General features: G+C 39.1%; 1 protein-coding gene and 1 non-coding gene across 2 annotated transcripts in view; both read left to right on the top strand.

The window, feature by feature from the left end:
• The window catches only part of Fam91a1 (family with sequence similarity 91 member A1), a 37,056-nt gene that overhangs the window by 3,396 nt on the left and 12,511 nt on the right, over window positions 1–21,149 (top strand). The window contains exons 2-18 of the mRNA XM_050145025.1: window positions 2,105–2,189; window positions 2,540–2,691; window positions 4,167–4,224; window positions 5,683–5,750; window positions 6,249–6,362; window positions 6,743–6,833; window positions 7,418–7,480; window positions 9,559–9,665; window positions 9,747–9,785; window positions 10,200–10,312; window positions 10,731–10,846; window positions 12,813–12,925; window positions 13,219–13,305; window positions 15,371–15,503; window positions 15,908–16,056; window positions 17,239–17,373; window positions 17,561–17,674. Of these exons, the coding sequence (XP_050000982.1) occupies window positions 2,105–2,189; window positions 2,540–2,691; window positions 4,167–4,224; window positions 5,683–5,750; window positions 6,249–6,362; window positions 6,743–6,833; window positions 7,418–7,480; window positions 9,559–9,665; window positions 9,747–9,785; window positions 10,200–10,312; window positions 10,731–10,846; window positions 12,813–12,925; window positions 13,219–13,305; window positions 15,371–15,503; window positions 15,908–16,056; window positions 17,239–17,373; window positions 17,561–17,674 (1,737 nt within the window). The remainder of the gene's footprint in view (window positions 1–2,104; window positions 2,190–2,539; window positions 2,692–4,166; window positions 4,225–5,682; window positions 5,751–6,248; window positions 6,363–6,742; window positions 6,834–7,417; window positions 7,481–9,558; window positions 9,666–9,746; window positions 9,786–10,199; window positions 10,313–10,730; window positions 10,847–12,812; window positions 12,926–13,218; window positions 13,306–15,370; window positions 15,504–15,907; window positions 16,057–17,238; window positions 17,374–17,560; window positions 17,675–21,149) is intronic.
• On the top strand, window positions 12,425–12,553 carry LOC126503604 (U12 minor spliceosomal RNA). Its single transcript, XR_007592338.1, has one exon. It is a non-coding gene; the product is annotated as a U12 minor spliceosomal RNA (small nuclear RNA).

Raw genomic sequence — 21,149 nt, 5'->3', positions numbered from 1 at the left:
CATCCATCCATCCATCCGTCCGTCCGTCCGTCCGTCCGTCCGTCCGTCCGTCCGTCCGTCCGTCCACCCGTCCGTCCATCCATCCATCCATCCATCCATCCATCCATCCATCCATCCATCCATCCGGTAGAAGGGTACCTGTTAGGATGCACACACTGAGGTGTGTAGGGGCATGCTCTGTAGCTAGTGCTCATTTTCACATCACTGCTTCATTTGCTGTAGTTCCTCTTTTATGAAGCCTGGCTTTGTCTGCTAGGCCTTCCCATGTGCAACCAAAACTGTCCTAGTGAAATGGCTGTTGTCGTCCCTGTTCTGTCACCTGGGTATATAGTTTTACAGTGGTGGGAGATTTGGAGAAGGGTAGAGTCAGAGTTGCTGAACAGATGTTTATGTACTCTTAGTTCACTGTAGTTAGGGGTTTGTGTGCATAGCGTATATTGACTGATGGGGCTAATCGTGCTCCACACCTAGTCCTGAGCTCACATGGTGATGGAGTTCGCAGTCTCCACTGACACTTCCCAGTAAATCTGATGGTAACTTAAAGACTGTCTTTGAACCAGAAGGCCAAAGCTTCCAGTTTGGAACTTACTTTGATTGTAGCAGGATGGCACACTTGTGTACAACGAGCATGTGTGGTGTCTCGTGGAGAGGTTTTGACCTGGCATCAGAGCTGCAGGAACCTTGGCAGATCCTTCTGAACCCTAAGTGAGCTTCAGTACGACAGCCTTGCTTCTGTGTAGAGGGTGATGGGGTAGTCTCTCCACAGTGCACTCTCCTTCAACACTTGGGGTGCTACAGGTGGAAATAGCTGGAGTCCCTCCAGCTGTGATAGACTAATGCAATTTTCACATCATGTCACTGCATCCTCATCAGTTATGGAACAGTTTATTAAAGTTAGAGGTTTTATTTATCTGATTGCAAATGTAGATGTATGGACATTTACTTTGGCTTTTAAGAACCTATAAAAAAATAACCAGCTGAATCCTCTAATTATTTTATCATTAAAGAGGTCTAGTTTAGGTTTATAGTGTGCTAGAAAAAAACAACTGTACCTAGTGATTAGAAGTGAGAGAGCAGTCATATACGAAATTAACTTTATGGCCACACATGAATGTAATGTTAACTATGATTAAGCATATTTAGTCTTTGCTTTCATAGTTTCAACTTTGAACTTAAAACACTGTGGACACAGCTAGAAAGTATTTTGTTTACTACGTGCAGTTCTGTGTTTCTGTCTGTAGGATATGTATTGTTGATTCATTGACCACTGACTGAAAATATTTCAAAAGAGATGGTTTACCCCAAATGTGTACAGACTTATTTCTTACTATTACTCCATAGCCAATAGAGTCTGTCACCTTGTTAATAGATGTTAGAACTAATCTCAAAATGATTAAAACTATGCAGGAAAATGTGATGTGTACAGACGCTATTTGATGTAAGGACTGGATCATGTCTGGGTTTTGGTATTCTTAGGGTCGTAGCATCAGTGCTGTGAGGTGCTTCAGTGCCAGTGAAGAGCTGTATTCGAGAATGACAGGATGGTCCAGTAAGGGAATGGCATTTTACAGACGCAGTTTTAGCACATTTGAAATGGGCATTCTGTAGAAATCTTTATCTCCGGTAATTACGGTTCATTTCAAGATGACTAGGATGTCAATCTGTCCTTCCTTGGTTATATTCTTAAATTCACATAGGTATAGGTGTGAGAAGCCCCTACCATCCACTCATCAGTCCATCTATCCATCTTTCCATCCCACTTCAGTCTGGGATTTTCTGGAAGGAAATCTTTGTTAACAACCTTGCTAACCAGTGTAGTTGTATTCTTATACTGCTTTTTTATTTTATGTAACTATTTGGAGTAATTTAAGTAAATCATTCTAGAAAGGCACACTACAAAGAACATGCGTGATTTTGTTTTAATATCATAGTAGTAAAGTTAATATAATAAAACTTAAGAAAGAATTCCTTATTCAGTTCTGGCCATTAGAAATGCCAGGGTAAAATTAGGGGTCATGTTTTTTGTTTATGTGTAATTTTATGGTAGACAGAGTACTGTTGTTCATCCGGAAACCGTTTAAAAGCCATGTGTAATTTCTTTTAGAGTCTTGGAAACTCACAGCGAGAATATGAAAAGCAAGTTGTCTTATACAGTATCCGCAACCAGCTGCGCTACAGAAATAACCTAGGTAAGTGGAGATGCTCTTGTGCCAGGTGGAGAGGACTGCTGCTGTCTTTTCATTTTGGTTTTCCGTGTGTACTGTACGGCTTTAACAACATTTGTACTGATTCCACATAATAACAATTCATACTGTGGAGTTTCTAATGTGAGGAAAATTCCTTTTTAGATTGCTGTTTATAGGTCTGTTTTCCCTATAATATCTTAGTCTTAATTCAGTGTCTTCTCTGTCTGAGTGAGAGAATGCCACAGGGGGAAAAAGACACTGGTTCTTGACCATTTTTTAAGACTCAGTTTTGTTTTGTCACCAGAACAACAGTAAGAAACCTGAGAAAACTGGCCATTTTCCTTTTCTTGCAGTTAAACATGTCAAGAAAGATGAACGCAAATACTATGAAGAGCTGCTGAAGTACAGTCGCGATCACCTCATGCTGTACCCTTACCACTTATCTGACATCATGGTGAAGGGCCTGAGGATAACACCGTTTGCATACTACACTGGGATCATGGAGGTTAGTTTCTAGTGTGAGTGACAGTTAACAGTGGGGTGGGACTCCGGGTTGGGGACACCTTACATTAGATCGGCAGCTTCCCCGTTCTCAGCAGTCATGGATGTTGTCTGTCCAGTTAGCGTGTATCAAGGATGCCTAGTCACAAGGTAGTTGAGGCACACACGTACACAGGGTTGCCATTATTGATGCTTTTATGTTGGAAGGGAGGCTGCTTGTATTCTATGTTTTTGAAGGTTTTGTTTACCCTTTGTGCAGTTAGGTCACTAATTAGCTGTTTATACCAGCAGTTGGTACACTTATTGTTTGTAATCTATAAGATTGAAAATATGGGCTGCAGACTTGGCCAGCAAGATCAAGGGAATATTATTTATCTGTCCACCTTGTATAAAAAAGTGACAGTGCAGACCCAGCTTTACAGATATAATACATGTCAGGAAGGAGAGTTGTTTCCATTGTCCTGGCTGTTAGTCTATTATTATTAACTTTTAGCTGGTTTGTACTTGGTTCTTGTTGAATAACACTTTTTTAAAAAAGTGAACTTTCTATAAAGATGGACACACACATATCTGCAGTATTTAGACTGTTTATATTTGAGTGCTGCTTTTGGGCTCTCTGGATACTGGAAGAGCAGAGAAAAGCATGTACTCAGACAGGCTAAGCACCTGCAGTAGTGAGGAGGCTGGTGCCCTTGACTTGAGCTCCCTTCATTAGCTCTATAAGCCGCTCCTCTGTGGCATGTGTAGTCTGGTCTTTCTCAGGTTCTCCATTGGTGTTCTGATGGTCCCTGTAGCGTGGTAGTGTAATGAAATAGTAACTGATGAGTTCCTCCCCTTGTCTCTTTTTCTTTTTCCGCTTTCCACGAGGTTTGGGGTAGAGCAGATAGAATTCGGTACATTTACCAGCTTCCATTTCAGTTACATTCACCTGCTCACTCTTCTCTGGGCTTTGTTCTGAAATCATTGTCAAGTCTGGGTTGAAAATGGGTCTTCTCCAACAATAAATAGTTGGGTGGTGTTGGAGAAGATTGGAGTTGAAAAAGCCAGATACTAAGTTTAACTTGATTCTAACTGAAATAGGAGCAAAGACTTGGAGGTAGTTTAGAATCTTGCTTGGGAATGTCTATTTTCGATACATGTTGATAGAGTTGACACACTTTTGGCCTTCTCTCATGGTAGGAATGTAGGTAGAATCTGATATGAAGTGTGGAAAAACTAGAATCCTGAGCTCTAATAGAGACTACAGTGCAACTGTCTGGGACTCGGAGTGTTCTAAGAAACCTAGACCGAAAAGTGCAACCTTCATTTATTATGTTGAGGCCACAGGCTTAGTACCAAAGTGGTGCATGCGTGTTTTAGGATGTTAGCTGTGACCCACTGTTTCCTGTTACAATAGTTGTTGCTCTGTTCGGCTGTAGCAATATATCCTTTTATCTAGGAAAGTTACCTTTCATATTTTATATTTTTTCTTTTTCAAAGGACATCATGAACAGTGAGAAAAGTTATGATTCGTTGCCTAATTTTACTGCTGCTGACTGTGAGTACCCACTTGTTAAGGAGTAACTTAGAGATTATGACTTTGTGTATACATACTGTCTATTAGGATTTTGTGTTTCTGACCTGAATAAAAATTGAGAGCAACATTATTAATGAGAACTTTATTGCACAATACAAATCAGATGTGAGGTGCCGGGCGATGGTGGCGCACGCCTTTAATCCCAGCAGAGGCAGAGGCAGGCGGATCTCTGTGAGTTGTTGGAGGTCAGCCTGGTTGACAGTAAGTTCCAGGGCAGGCTCCAAAGCTACAGAGAAACCCGGTCTCGAAAAACTAAAAAAAAAAAAGAAAGGGAAGAAAGAAAGGAAGACAATAAATCAGATGTGAGATTTACCCTAATATCAATGGGAAGAATATTATGCAGTCAGAAAGTTAGGACTAACCTGTCAGAGACCAGCTTCAACAAGTGTACCTTACCAGGGTAGGGACATGAGGATTAGAATAATAAGTATAGAGATTGAAGATGCGAGTGAAAGTAAAACAGAGACATGGGATAGCACCGGGAAAGGAGTTCCGGTGAATACTGAAATCACTGGTGTTTGGTATTTAATTGCCATTGACCTCCAAAAGGTAGGAGTAAGATAAAAACTTCATTAATACGTTACAAAGAAATGAACAGACCAGTTGAAGGAATACATTCTCAGTGAAACATTCTGTTGCCAGAACAAGACTAATGCTCACACCCTAGACCAAAATAGAATTGTAGGCAAACCACTCCCTGGGTGGAATCCATAGTTATCTTCCTAAGGGAGGAGGGACTTAGTTGGATCCTTAGACCTTTGTTAAACAAATCTACCTCTTAATACCTGAAATACCTGGATGTTAGCCACACCTGTTGACCAAAACTTCGAGAGAGCAGAACTTTCTGGTCTCAGTCTAGGTGGGACGCCTTAGTTTGAGATAGAAACAGAGGATAACCTTGAAGGAACAGAAGTGAGTTCCTGCTCTCTGACCAGTAGTAGATAGAATAGGCTCCACACTAACCTTTATTCTAGAGAATGACATTCTTGCTATTCTCTAGGCTGTTTGTCTGCTGATGGAAGGAGGACAGCCTACTCACAGGAATCTTACCTTACAGTAGCGTGTAGAGTTCCACAAACATGCTCTGCTGTGTTTCACTATGCTTATCTTAGTGAGATTTTTATTTAACACGTGATGTTGTTCTGTACGCAAGAAACTTCTGCTGAAAAGCATAATTTTACTTCTTAAAACTGGGAGGACTTCTGCTTTTCAACATATCCTCGTTAGCATTGTCAAACGTGACAACTCTGATTCATCTCTCCCAAAGTTGAGGTTTCATCTGTATTGTGTGATGAATTCTTTTTTATATTGATGGATCATGCCAGTCAGCTATTAAGACTATAGACAGGGAAGTTTTCCTAATGTCATTGAGTGTATACTCACATTTCAAGATGTATTAAAGGAAGGACTTACTTTCAGGTCTGCGGCTTCTTGGCATAGGAAGAAACCAGTATATTGACCTGATGAACCAGTGTAGATCTTCAAAGGTTGGTCATCCCTCTGTTCTTAGAGCTTCCTTGTCAGAACTAGATACCCAGAGTTTGGTTTAGAGTGGTAGAAATAATAGACTCTAACTTGAACCAGTTAGCGTGCATCTCATAGGAGCAGTGAACAGATTTTCAGTGTTAACCAGGTTGTAGCTTAAGCAGCTAATGAGTTCTAACATGTAACATTTATTTTTAGAAGTTAATGTCTTTTTGCTTGTGTCCATTTTAGCTCCGGAATTCATTTAATGGGTAAAATAAGTTCACATTTTCAAATGCAGTTTTAGCCTCTGGGGTTTCATTTCATTTGTTTTTGGATTGAAGTCTAGGTTTAAGTAACTTATTTTAAAATAAATTAAGAGTGATTCTACAGTATCTAGATGAATTAGCAATTCAAACATGAAAATTTGAAAAGATTTAGCCTATTGTAATGTCTTATGATGGTAGAAAAAAGTGGTGATTTGGATTGGTTGTAAATACTTAAATATTGTACTATTGCAGAAATTCTTCAGAAGGAAAACTGCCCGTGATCTTCTACCAATAAAGCCAGTGGAAATTGCCATCGAGGCATGGTGGGTGGTGCAGGCTGGATATATCACAGAAGACGACATCAAGGTAGAGATTGTTATAGACTAAAAGCAGAGGAAAAAGAAAAGATTAAAACCAGAATATTTATTTTTTAACTTATTTTTACAATTTTTAATTGAAAAAGAATAAATATTGGTTTATCAGTGAGCATTTACTACCAACTGGCAGATGTTGGTATCTATGGTGATTTTGTTATCTAACTTGTCGGTCGGCACCTTAGTTTGGCAATTTAAGTGATGGTTATGTGCATAGTTTTATTGTTTAAATTCTAAGGTGATGAATGGCAATGATAAGGTTCATTTCATACACATAGTCAGTCATGGGTTCCAATGTGATTACATTTTAGGAAACTTACAAATTAGTTAATTAGGACAGAAGTTAATTGAAATTATTATTTTTTTTCTTAGATATGCACTTTTCCTGAGAAAGGCGCTGTTGATAAGATCATTGACTCAGGCCCTCAGCTCGCTGGGTCACTAGATTACAACGTAGTACACAGTAAGTGCTTATAGGCATGGTGTTTGTCAATGCAAAAACTTGTTTTAAACAGTTGATAATTGGGCTGAGGAGATGGCTTAGTGGTTAAGAACACTGACTGCTCTTTCAGAAGACCTGGGTTCAGTTCTCAGCACCAGCATGGCAGCTCACAACTGTCTGTGATTTCTGTTTCAGGGGATCTGACAACTGTGTGCAGGCAAAACACCAATGCACATGAGATAAATAAGAAAAAAAAAATTCAAGTCTTTATAAAAAAAACAGTTGATAATTAATACCAATTGCTGTACTAGTCCAAATTGAGTCTGTTACTTAAGTCATGTTACTTGAAATATGATCTTAGTTCTTTATTATACAGACTTAGTCCTTATAATTACAGACTTACACAAATGAATGGTAAGAGATTTGTAGTTCAGAAACCATGTACGAATTCAAGATTTAGAAAATCTAGTTAGTGCTCTTATACTATTTTCTTTTTCTTTATGGAGTGTTCAGTTTAAGACATAGAAAGCCAGCAATCAGACTTGTAGAAAAAAAACGCTATTTTATAGTGTCCCATCTAAAATAAGGTGCTTTTGTTTTTGTAGGTTTGTATAACAAAGGCTTTATTTATCTGGATGTGCCCATATCAGATGACAGTTGTATAGCTGGTAAGTCTGGGCTGCCATTTTGTACTCTATTTTGAATACTGCTTAAAGTCAAATGGTATGTATCACCTAATAAGTTTAACACAAATCATTCTGTAATTTTAGATATTTAGACTTTTTAAAGAAGATTTTTATTTTTACATTTAACCCATTGTGGTTTTATTATAAGTTCTTATTTCTCATATTATTTTGATATATATATACTGTATTAAAATAGAACTTCAAAATAAATTTTCTACAATCCCAAGTAAAATTACTGTTTTTAAATTTTATAGTACTAACTTATAGTTAGATGTTTGTAATATGTTTTCTAGTGTCATTCAGCTGTTGTCACTGTTTATGATTAATATTAGTGAGAAAGAATGTGAAGGGTCAGACTCCAGAGAATGACTCGATGTAGAGAAACAGATGGTAATTGAGCTGATCCCAGAAATATTTCCTCTTGTTTTTCAGGCTTGGGCACATCTTGATCTTAATTTGAGTTAGCATGTCAGGAGATTCATCCTCAGCCCAGTAATGCATTGTAGACTGTATGCTTCTGTGAATTCTGTTGAAGCTTGGAGAGACAGTTAAAAAGAAGTGGAACACTAGCTTAGTTAATCTAGGTTTGAAGTTGGTGATGTATCAAGTGGAATAAGGTTTGAACTCGAAGACTGTTAACAAGGAAATGAGTCCTTGGAGACAGAAGTGGTGGTAGTACTTTTCTCACTGTTGGAGATGTGTTAAGATTTAGTCTAGTCCCTATTCTCACCCGATAAGTTGATTTGATTTGAGATTCACTCAGAAGTTGTATTAGTGGATTTGTTCGTTCAGTCTGTTTTAACTGCTGACGGTTTAATACTGACTTTAAAGAAACACTGTTTTACAGCCTTTAATCCCAGCACTCAGGAGGTAGAGGCAGGTGGATCTCTGTGAGTTCGAGACAGCTGGTTTACAGAGCTAGTTCCAGGATAGGCGCCAAACCTACAGAGAAACCCTATCTCGAAATACCAAAATAAAATAAAATACTGTTTTATTCTCAGGGAATTTTGTACAATTTTACTTGATCACATTCACCCATTAAGTCTTCCCAGATCATCCCCCTCTTGTCTGTCTGTCTGTCTTTCTTTTTTAAAGAAGATACTGTCTCACAGCAGATGTCCTGGTTCTTTGGCTCTTAAAGTCTTTTTTTCTACGTGTGTATTTTATGCTTCAGTGCCTGTATTTTTCTGTAACTCTTTAATGAAGTTCTTAAATAATATCGAAAAATTATATATGCACACTAAAAATTTGTAATAATTTGTCACATCTGTAGTCTGTCTGGAACATATTTTTATACTTGATATGAAATAATACTTCCATTCTCTTTGGATGGCCAATATCTTAAAAAAAATACAACCCTGGATTCTGACCCATAGTTTAAGAAGCTGGGCTTTGGTTCATACTTTTTATTTTAATGTAATACATGTTAGAAATGGATTTATATATCTATAAGGAGTTGTCTCATCCTGTTATCTTAGATATAAATTATATATTGAAATTCCTAACTTCTTGGTACCTTGGTATCTCCAAGGAAGGGATAATTATAAAACTGTACAACTTGTAGGGCTAGAAGACAAAATGGTGTATGTAATCTACTTGGTGGGTGTTGGCTGCTTTGTGTGCTAAAGAAAGGATTGACCTCTGGCCACTGAGGAGGAGCAGATGTTAGTGACTTCTGCAGACTCCACTGTTTCCAAGGAGTATAAACTCTTTCCAACAGTCTTCTGTTGCTCACTCTCTTGGCCTGTGAGGCATCAAAAGCACATACATCACAAACCCTTTGTAGGCTTATCTCTGTTCCCGTGTGTTTTCACCAGGCTTGCACTGTCTAGTATTTCCTTCCTCAGTAATTCTGAGAGTTCCATGTGAACCCTTTAGACAGCTCTGTGTAGATGGCGTGTGTGGCCTGGCCTGGGAACTTTGGAAAGGTTGCTATGGGGTGGAAGAAGTACAGAAAAGCTCTGTTCTGTCTGAATTTCTCTCTTTGCATAGGCATTTGAGTTACACTTTTTGTTTTATGAAAACTAGTGCCTGAGAAAAGTCTGTTTCATTTATTTCAGTTCCTCCTCTGGAAGGTTTTGTAATGAATCGGGTACAAGGTGATTATTTTGAAACTCTACTCTATAAGATATTTGTGTCAATAGATGAGCACACTAATGTTGCAGAGGTAAGTGTGGCAAAAACATTTTTGAAAGGATATGCTGATAAATCTGAGAATGGAACAGTAATTTTCACTTTTGTTTCCTAGCTTGCAAATGTCCTTGAGATAGACTTATCACTGGTGAAGGTATGTTATTTTCTACCTTTTATTCATAGTGTGAGTACTGGGTGGATTTTGCTAGTTGATTTTTTTTACCATGGTACATTACTGATCCTTATTGGCTGCATGAGGAAATCTGCATGGTAAAGATGGTTGCAGAAAGAAAGAGGGAGATGAGAAGCCCTGAGTCTGTTTTCCACCAGGTAGAATAGAGTCCTCACATTAATGTGGTCAGCAGGAGGTGGCCCGGTCAGTGGCCACACTGCACCTCTGTCCTCAGTAGAAAAGGGTTTAGGGATGGCGGTCCTGGCCAGACTGCTCTGCAGCTAAGATACGGAAATGCTTGCACGTCACCAGAGGCATAGTCTCTTACAGTGTATTTTTTCTCTACAGATATTCTGATGTTTGTTTTAATGCTAATTTTCCTTATATTCCTTTCAGAATGCTGTTTCAATGTATTGTCGATTGGGTTTTGCCCATAAGAAAGGACAAGTAATAAATCTGGATCAACTTCATTCATCATGGAAGAATGTTCCATCTGTGAACAGATTAAAGTAATTCATTTATTCAATATGATAATTTCCTTTTGAAAAGAATTTTGCATGCAGGAAGTTTATTTATTCACTATGCCATTGAGGTGACTCTCAGTCTTCTCAGTGTGATGGACCTTCTGTATAATCTGATGAAAATCAAGAACGCTTTGTTTAGGACAATAGTACATATGATATTTTATAAAATGTGTAAGCTAGGAGAGCAGCTTGGATTCCCTGAAGCCTATGCTTGAGCTCTGATTATAAAGCTTCCTCTCTGCGTCCGAAGCAGTTTGAGAGCTCGTCTCAGCCTCACACTTGTGTGTTGGCCTCTGTTCTGCTGGATTGTTCACAGTTAGAAATACCAACTTCAGTAGCTATGCTCATGTGAGATCATTTGTGTGATTTTTTTTTTAAAAGTGAATGTATTCTTCATTAATAGGAGCACTTTAGACCCACAAAAGATGCTTTTATCATGGGATGGCGGGGAAAGTAGGAGTCCCGTGCAAGAAGCTTCTTCGGCTACTGACACTGATACAAATAGTCAAGAAGACCCAGGTTAGCAGCAACTCAGTTTAACTTAGAGCTTATCTGTAGGTCTGCCATCTTTCCAGACACAGCTCTCCATCTCCTTTATAGCTCTGTGCTAGATTTCTTATTTAGTGTGTAGTCTGAGTCCTTACCGATACTGGGAACACTATGTAAGTCTTGAAGGGATAAGATAATAAGAATATGGCACTTGCCTTCTAGAAATTAAGTTAAGGGGGGAGGAGGTGAGCATAGCTCCCAGAACAAGCAATTGTGGTGTTTGGGGCTGCAAAGAAACAATAAAAAAAAAAAAAAAAGCACAACAAATAAAACCCCCACAAAAACCCAAAATTCCTTTACCTTCAGTAAGAGGCCATGGATTAGAGTGACTGCACATTCACTGGCCAGTTAGGGAAGGCCGTTTCAGTGCAGGGGAAAGTGCAGGCTAAGCCCAAAGGGAGACACACAGGCTCTAAAGTTGAGTGTAAAAGGAACCTGGGGTAGCTTTTCTCCTGTTTTGCTTGTTACCCAAGACTCACACTTACTGATTTGGCTGTCGTCAAGAATTTTAATTCCTGGTTTTCAAGGAAATTAGCTGTACTAGTTTGCTCTTCTGTTGTTGTGATAAAATACCATGATTAAAAGCAATTTGAGGAGGGAAAGGGTTTATTTCCACTTACAACTTATAATTCATCAAGAAGGGAATCCAATGTAGTTGATTGTTTTATTACTCTTTACTCTTTGGGAGACCTGTCACCCACCTCCCAAATAAATACACACAGAGGATTATTCTTTTTTATAAATGCCTGGCCTTAGCATGGCTTGTTTCTAGCAAGCTTTTCTTAACTTAAATCTTTCTGTCTATCTTTCGCCTCTGGACTTTTACCTTTCTCTATTTCTGCATATCTTTCTTTGCTTCTTACTCTGTGGCTTGCTGTGTAGCTGGGGAGCTAACCCCTGATGTCCTCCTCTCTTTCTCTTGCTCCTCCTTTCTTCCCAGATTTCTCCTTTATTTATTCTCTCTGCCTGCCAGCTCCACCTATCCTTTCTCCTGTCGTGTTATTGGCTGTTCAGCTCTTTTTTAGATCAATCAGGTGTATTAGACAGGCACAGTAAACACAGCTTCACAGAATTAAATAGATTCAACATAAAAGAATGCAGCACACCTTTGCATCATTAAAACAATTGTTCCACAGCATAAACAAATGTAACACATCTTAAATTAATATTCTACAACAAGTGAAGACAGGAACTCAAGCAGAAATCTGCAGACGAATTCAAGCACAGACCATGGAGGAATGCTGCTTACTGGTTTACCTTTCCTAGACTTCCCTGAACCACCTGCCTGAGCAGGGTGAATCCTCCCACATCAGTCATTAATCAAGAAAATAAGCCCCAGACTTGTCAGTCTAATGGAGACATTTTCTCAGTTGAGGTTTCTCTTTTCCCAATGATTCTGGTTGTGTCAAGTTGACTGACTAGGACGAGAACACAAATTTAAATGACTTTTAAAATTAAAATAATTTCCCCTCATCAGATGTTAGTACATACCTGTAGTCATAGTACTGGGAAGCTGGATCCAGGAGGATTGGAATTCAAGGCCAGTTTGTGCTACATAGATTTGGGGTGACACCCAAGTCCTCACTGCTAATGTGAGAAGAATTTTTGATCAGATAAAGGTTGCCCCCAAGGCAATCCACCTACTTTGTGAGATGCCTGGGTTCAGTGGTCTGCCAGTCCCCCTACATGCTAAAGAAAGTTAGAAAATTGACAAACTGTTCTACTGAGAACACTGCCTGTGTTGTCAGGGATTGTTTCCCAAATAAACCATATTTACTCAAAAAAAAAAAAGAAACTTGAATGTTTTAAGACTAAAATATATATTTAATTAAGTTTATTTGGCTATCAGATAAACCTGAAGCAAAAAACTTATTTTAGATGATAAGCAAAACAAAGCATTCATTGCCTTGATTTGTATTCTGATTTTTTTTTTCAGCTGACACAGCCAGTATAAGCAGTTTGAGTCTGTCCACTGGATATACAAAGCGTATTGCATTCTTATTTGACTCCACTCTTACTGCGTTTTTAATGATGGGAAATCTTTCACCAGTAAGTCAAATGCTTGTTTCAGTATAATGATGTTTAAGGTAGAGATGAGATATAAAATAATTCAGTCCTTTGTAAAAACTGTCTTTAAGTTTAGAGCTCTCCTGAAAGCAACCAACTGTGTCTTAGATTCATTCGAACAGTGAGAGTTTCAAGTGAGGACTGCTGTTGTAGGTGGAAGAACCAGCTGCACATGTTGTCTCTTTCAGTTTAAATAGATCAGAAAGCATAAGAAATGTTACTAGCATACAGAAGGAAGGAGAACCAGAGCTTTACTATTGTGCTTCTTTTTGCAGAACTTGAAAAGCCACGCAGTCACCATGTTTGAAGTAGGCAAACTCTCGGATGAGTCTCTGGACAGCTTCCTTATAGAACTAGAGAAGGTCAGTGCACCAGGGTGGCATGTCTGCAGTTTTCCTGCCTATTAGCTCAGGCTCCTTATTAACTCCTACATGATACATTAACTCATAATTCTTGTCTGTGTTAGCCACATGGCTTGGTACCTTTTATCAGTGAGGCATGCTCTTCTTGCTTCCTCTCTGTCTGGGTGACAACTGTAGACTGAGTCTTCTTCCTAGAATTCTCCTGTTCTCGTTGCCCCACTTATACTTCCTGCCTGGATGCTGGCCAATCAGTGTTTTATTAAAATAATACAAGTGACAGGTACAAGACCATTGTCCCACAGCAGATATCTCAATATGTATAATATCTATTTTTTTTTCTAATCTTTCATTTTTTAACATTTGGTATGACTGAGGTAAGTAAGCTCTGAGGCAGTTTTTTTTTTTTTTTTAATTATAAACTGGTTAGCCTAGTAGCTCAGGCTTCTTATTAATTAATTCTTACATCTTACATTAACCCATTATTCTTGTCTGTGTTAGCCACGTGGCTTTGGTATGTTTTTTGGAGAGGCGTCACATCTTACATGCTCTGCATCTGGAAGATGACTTTAGACTGAGTCTTTCCTTTTCCCAGAATTCTCCTGTACTCATTGCCCTGCTCTGAGGCAGTTTTATTTAAGCTTTGTTCCTGTTGTTTTCTTTTCTTTTTTTTTTTTTTTTTTGGTTTTTCGAGACAGTTCCTGTTGTTTTCAATCTGGAACAGTGTCCCTGAGTATCATATCTGTGTCTGCTGTCACTGTCCCTGTTAGTGTCTTGAAGACATCAGCTGTATTTGCTTTTAACCCCCTTTTCCCTACTGGTAAGCCCAGCCTCACATGTTTTGTTGCTTCTTCTTTTCACTGAATGTTTTATTCTGTCCTCTATTCTTTGCATGATGTGTTATCAGACCATTCCTTGGCTAATAGTTTTGGTAGGTTTTTATGATTTAGTTAAGCATTTTGTATTTTAAATGTTCTATATATAGAATTTGTAGTGATTTTATAATTTCTTTTTTTTTTAAAGATTTATTAATTTATTATGTACACAGTGTTCAGCCTCCATGTATGCCTGCAAGCCAGAAGAAGGCACCAGATCTCATTACAGATGGTTGTGAGCCACCATGTGGGTGCTGGGAATTGAACTCAGGACCTCCGGAAGAGCAGTCCATGCTCTTAACCTCTCAGCCATCTCTCCAGCCCCAATTTTATAATTTCTCTATGTTATAGTTTTTTTACTATTCTATAGGATTTTTGCATTCATGACTGTAAAGAAATATGAAATAATCCTTACCAATTGGTTTCATGTCTTCAGTCTTTCTTATTCCTCCAGATGTGTTGCTAGTTATTGTTTTATTGCCTCACTGTACATTTTACGATCTCTTGATTACTCTTGTACATGCTTTGGATGAAGCAGAGCTAGCTTTTAGAACTTTTCTTTCTTTGAATCATACAGGAGATGTAGAGATTATAAATGTGCTGTTTAGCAGTTTATTTAATTGTTAAAATTGTTGTCCTTAGCACCCTTCCCATACCTTCATAGATGGACTATGTGAGGAACTGTCTTAGTTAGGTTTTCTGTTGCAGTAAAGAGACATTGTGACCATGGCAACTCTTATAAGGAAAATATTTAATTGGGGGGACTATTTGCAGTTCAGAGGTTCAGTCCTTTATCATCATGGCAGGGAGCATGTAGGCATGTAGGCAGATGTGGTGCTGGAGGAGTAGCTGAGGCAACAGGCAGTCGCCTGAGATACTGGACAGTATCCCGAGCATAGGAAACCTCAAAGCCCTCACCCCCACAGTGACACACTTCCTTCAAAAAGTCACACCTTCAGTAGTGACTGTGAGATTATGGGGGAGCCAGTTATGTTCAAACTACCATAGAAACTTAGGCAAAATTGGTTAAGGTGATTTGTTTCAGTATTTCCTGGGCAAGTTTAATTACTTTTTGTTTGGGATTTTTGTTTTGTTTTGTTTTTGTAGTATCTTTATACACATGTTACATGATTATTAGGGTAGATGGCATGAGAGTGGTATTTTTATAAAAATTCTATTTTCTCTTGGCTTAGGTTCAGAGTACTGGAGAAGGAGAAGCACAGAGATACTTTGATCATGCGCTTACTCTGAGGAACACAATCCTCTTTCTGCGTCATAATAAAGATCTGGTTGCTCAGACTTCTCAGCCAGACCAGCCCAGTTACGGTAGGAAAATCAACTTGATTGTGAAGACGCCACCATGAACCTCTTTCCCAGATGTTAGCAGACCGTGCTCCTCATCTTATCAGCACGTTTCAGACATGTTGTGGCTAGCAGATAGGGTTGTAGCTAGAACCGGCTCTCTGGCGCCCTTGTGCCGTCTCTGTTCTCCTTTTGCTTTCTTCTCATTACTAACCTGTTGTATTTGAATCTGCTTGGACTTAGTGTTCATTCAAGAAGCTGTTGGACTTTAAACTTCACTAGTTGACCGACACAAAACAAGCTCGGTGTTTTTTGAAGCTTCCTCAGCTCATAAATGCTTTGTCTGGATGTTATTTTTATATTTTTTTTCAACATTTTTGTTTCACATGGTCAAATCTTTATTCCCTGTGTGCTTAACTGTAACTTAGGTTTTCCCCTGGATCTCTTACGCTGCGAAAGCCTTCTTGGTTTGGACCCAGCGACTTGCAGCAGAGTTCTAAACAAAAATTACTCACTGCTTGTTTCCATGGCTCCTCTTACCAATGAGATCCGGCCAGTCAGCAGCTGCACCCCTCAGGTAATGACTCACTTGAGGACCCAGATGGGAATGTCGTTATTTTTATAAGGAAACAGGTCAGTTTCTGTTGTAAGATGCTGCCATAGTCAAGTTGTGAAGTATAATTGGTATATTTAGCTTGTGTATCACTAATTGACTTGTGACACATTAGATTAAAAATGTATCCATGTGAAGTATTTTAAGAGAACATTTTGAATGCTCCAGAAAGCTTGCATGAATTTAATTAGGAAAATGATCAGCTATTTCAGAATAATAGAGTTGTGATGCTTAAGTTAGCTGAGAAGAAAAGACAGACCTTGCAAGCTAAAACTTTGTAGTTAACCATAGAACTCGTCAGAATGACTACTGGTCTTTGGTTTTAAAGATGTGTGTCTTTATATACTCAGCAAGGAAGATGTACCTGTAACATTTTCAGAGAGTGGAGGTCATACTACTGTGCAGTAGTCCATCCTGCCTGGATTCCTCAGTGGGCAGGGCTCGGTGATAGAGAAGGGAGGAAGGAGTTTTGGTACCAAATTTGTTTTTGGTACCTGTGTGCTCTAGCTGCCACAGATCATTCACTCCATGCCAAAATTTTGTTCTTGTGTTAACAGCAATGGCCCTGGATTTGCTTTTAACCAACCTTTTATATAATTCTTTACACTCCCTTCTATTAACTCAGTGTGTTCACACAGTAGAAATCTGTGAACTGTTGGCACAAATGGGAAAATGGATGGAGGGGACATCATTCTGCTTCTAAAAAACACCATGTGGTTGAGGATGATGAGAACTACTGATGTAATGCGGAGCTTATTTACCAGGCACTGTTTAAGCAGCTGCACAGCATCTTCATGTGGTGGCTACTCTCTTGTGCCTTTGTAGATGGAGCAAGTGAGACACTTTCAGAGTGCAAGGAACTTCACTAAGGTGCTGTGGCTGGAGGGATGACACCTAACCTTAGCCCGAGGCAGGCCACTCCTAAGTTCAGTCTGTCAACAGTGCAGTGATAGCGGTGTGTCTTCGTAATCCCAGTATGAAGAAAAATCTATTTTACTGGGTTAATTACTGTTTATCTTCATAAGAAAATTATCATTAAAATATGTATGAAGCATTTGCTACTTAAAAGATTATACTTGGTCATTTTTGAAATTTGACTCTTTAGATAAGTATTATAGCTTTATCTTACCTATTTTATGATTATAGCATATTGGACCAGCTATCCCAGAAGTGAGTTCTGTCTGGTTTAAGTTGTATATTTACCATGTCACTGGGCAAGGACCACCATCTCTCTTATTGTCCAAAGGTACAAGACTTCGGAAACTGCCAGATATATTCCAGGTACGTGTGTGAGGTTTTTCTCCTCCTCTTGCATTCCATTCTGTTCTGTTGAGGATTGAACCCAGGGCCTCATGCATGTTGGGAAAGCACTGTGAGCTGTGTTAAGGGAAAATAGAAATTGCTGGGCAGTATTAGGTCACTTTCTTAATTTTCCTCTTCTTTTAAAGTGCCATTTCTTATGTTTTAGGGTTATGATCGGTTACTTATAACTTCTTGGGGCCATGATCCCGGGGTAGTTCCTACATCAAACGTGCTCACGATGCTGAATGATGCTTTAACACATTCTGCAGTGCTAATTCAGGTATGTTTTGTCTCGTTTGCAACAAAGTAAATTTAGGTTTTTATCACTTATATCACACAGTCCGTGTGCAGCTAAATTGTAGTTAGATGACATTTACTTCAAAGTTGAGTCGCAAGGACTCGTGTGCAGGACCACTTTTGTGGAGGTAGTAGAACAAAGTGAATTTGAACCCACACTTTAATCGAAGCTTCATTGTTCTACGGCAGTCTTTTGTTTTTTTAAAAAAATACTTTATTGATATGTATTTCACATGGTATAATTAAGCAGTTTAAATTGTACAGTTCTGTGGATTTTAGTTTATTTGCAGACTTATATAGCTGTCAACTCAACTTTAGAGTATTTTTATCCACTCAGAAATGAACCCTGTTCTGTTCATCTGTTTTTCACTCTAACCCCTGTCCCCCATTCTTCCTAAACCTAAATAACATTACTGTCTCTACATTTGCATAGCTTGTTCTGGACATTTTATAGACATGGCCCATGATGTGCTGGATTTTGGACATGTTGGGGATCAGGCCATTGAAAATATTCTGAAATTCAAATGAGAGGCTGCAGGAGAGAGATGACTGACGTATTAGCCTCAGCATATAGGTGGTAGATGAATCCTTGAGAACATAAAATTAGGGAAAATGTGTGGTAGGGATGGTGAGAGGAGGTGACAAACGGTGGGGTGTGCTGGACGCGGACTTAAATGAGACTGTCCAAATTCACCTCTCGGTTCCACTGCTGATTGCTGTCTCAGGCAAGGTAAATGACCTCTTTGAATTCCGATATGTAGCTGTCAGTTGGAGGTGATAGAAACCCCTGTCTCTCCAGGTTGTTGAGGAAATTGCCTGAGATGGATAATTGGCATAAAGTGCTTTGCACTGTGCCTGACACAGGGCAGCCTGTGAGGATATCATGTTTGGTGGTGATGAGGTGAGGCAGCTGTGGGCATGGCTTCCTCTTTCGTTACCGTTGTGACCTGCCACTCACTTCTTTGAGTGTTGTTTTCCTTATCTATGAAGTAAGCATGATTGCCAAGGTCCATTATACATGTAATATTTAATAAGTCAGGGCAAATAATAGATATTTTGCTGTTGTTGTTTTGGTATTATAGAATATGAATAGGAAAAGATGGGTTTGTTAGTTACTTTCCTCTTTGCTGCAATGAATTACCAGGCCAAAGCAACCTGAAAAGGTTTGTTGTAGCTCACAGCTTGAAGGGAAGTGGGCTGCAGGGAGCTGTGGTAACGGGGCAGGAGGTTTATCACACCACCCACCACCCCTAGTGGGAGGTGAGTGCTTGTTCTCATGGGGCGTGGCTTCCCATCCCAGTTAACCTCACTGTGCTCCCAAAGTTGTCTCCTCGGTCCTGTCAGATTGGTGATAGAAACTGTTGCGGTAGGTAAACCACTTGCTGATAAAGTTTTGCTCTTGCTAAAAAAGAACACCTCCTTTACAGAAAAATTTCCCTTGTTGAAATTTGAAAAATACTACAATTAAGATTTTTAATAAAACTACAATTTTATTTACAACTTTGTAGTTTTGAGTTAAATCATAAATATCTGTGGAATAGATGAGACGTCTGTCAGAATCACATTATAAACTGTCTAAATGAGTGTGCTTTCATAGTTAGTGTGCTTGCAATGGAGTGTGATTTCTTGGATGTGCCGGTCCTATCCCCCTTCTTCTCTGTACTCTCTGTAGACTTTCCCTCTCTCTCCCACTTCCTTTTCTTCACTCTTCCTTTGTGTGCCATTTTGACAGGGTCTCACTTACATAGCCTGGGGTGGCCTTTTTAACTTGATGTGCGCCTCTTTTCTCTGCCTCCCAAATCTGGGATCACGGGTGTCTGCATCTGTTTTAGTTGCTTTTCTGTTGCTGTGATTCAACACACTGACCAAAAGCAACTTGGGGGAGGCAAGGGTTTATTTGGGTTACAGTTCCAGGTCACAGTCCATCTTGAGGGAAGTCAGGGCAAGAACAAAAGCAGGACATAGGGAAACACTGAGTACTGACTTACTCACTCTCTGTGCTCAGCAAGCTTTCTTACACAGTGGGCCGGGCCCGCCTACATCAGTTAGCAGTTCAAGATAATGCCCCAGTTTGGTGGAGGCTGCCCTCACTTGAGGTTTCTTTTTCCAAGGTGACTTTATGTTGTGTCAGGTCAATAGTAAAAAACAAACCAACACAACACCACGCTCAACTACATCAGTATTTCTTTAGTTTAAATAATAGGTCTCCTTTGAGGGTAAAAAAAAAAATGTATATATCCCAAATATTTACTTAAATTCTCCATTATAATAATGCTGGATATATGTTAATATAAGATTAAAATTTTCATGTTTATTGTTCTTATGCCACTTTAAACTCTGGGAACTCAAGACAAAATTTTGAAACAAATGATTAATTGAATGTGATAGATGAATAATTTGTAATGTGGTTTCTTGCATGCTGTAACAATTGCTGTGCTTTTATATCTGCAACTGCCCTGTTGTGTAAGGAAAACACTGTTTCCTTGAAATCATTCACCGCCTCTAGCTCTTACCAACCCCCTTTTCACATAGATCACTGGATCTTGAAGGGAGGTGTGTAATATGTATGTCCCACTTAGGACTGAGCCTCCAAAGTCTTTTTTCTCTCACATTGGCTGGTTTAGAGTCTCCATGTTACTGCCATCTACTGCAAGAAGTTGTTTCTGAGGGTTGGGAGATGCACTGATTTGTATGGATATGCATTAAAGTCAAAGGAGTTGTTTTGTTACTATTAATCATTTAGCAGAGTAATAGTTCTCTCCTAAAGTCTGTGACCTTGGCCGCTTGACCACATTAACAGTGCCAAGTATAAGTTCCATTTCATGAAGCAGGACTTAAACCCAATCAGAAAATGGTTGGTTACGCCCTAACATTTGTGACACTATTGGACCAGTGGGCATGTCATGCCTGGCAAGTCATTACTGTAACCCACAGTATTCACATCTGGGTAAGGATCTTTTGATGTGTAGCCCTTTCCAGTAGAGCTGAAACTTCTGGGTCTGTACCCACTTGGGTTTTCAATGCTCTATGATTTAAGTAAGTAGTATCTTCAGCAATAGGGTCTCATGTCAGTTTCTAGAGGGTAACCAAGAGCATTGGTGGTAACTTGTTATATTTGGGGATCTGTGGGACTCCATTAGCCAAGAACTCAGAAAGAAGTAACTCATTCCTGGTTCTGAAGATGAGGGGACAAACCATACCCCAACAGAAGAAATGAGTTTTAAATGTTTTAAGTCACTCACACACTTCAGTGATAAAGCAGTAAAGATGCACAGAGAAAAGTCACTTTCCTTTTCATCCTCTCTACCTAGTTTCTAAATCTCGTCTTTCACAATACCTTTATCTTCAGCTGTATTCAATGTGCGGATGCAAGCTAGATGTTCCCTGTACTTCTTTGTTTGGTGAAATCCAGTTGAGAGTTCTCCTTTCATTTTTGCAGCTGAACTGAAAATATATAC

Source organism: Alexandromys fortis, unplaced genomic scaffold (assembly GCF_014885135.2).
Source record: "Alexandromys fortis isolate MF-2015 unplaced genomic scaffold, M_Fortis_MF-2015_v1.1 scaffold_2_1_26212458, whole genome shotgun sequence".
NCBI lineage: Eukaryota > Metazoa > Chordata > Mammalia > Rodentia > Cricetidae > Alexandromys > Alexandromys fortis.
This window is presented reverse-complemented; position numbering and strand designations above follow the sequence as displayed.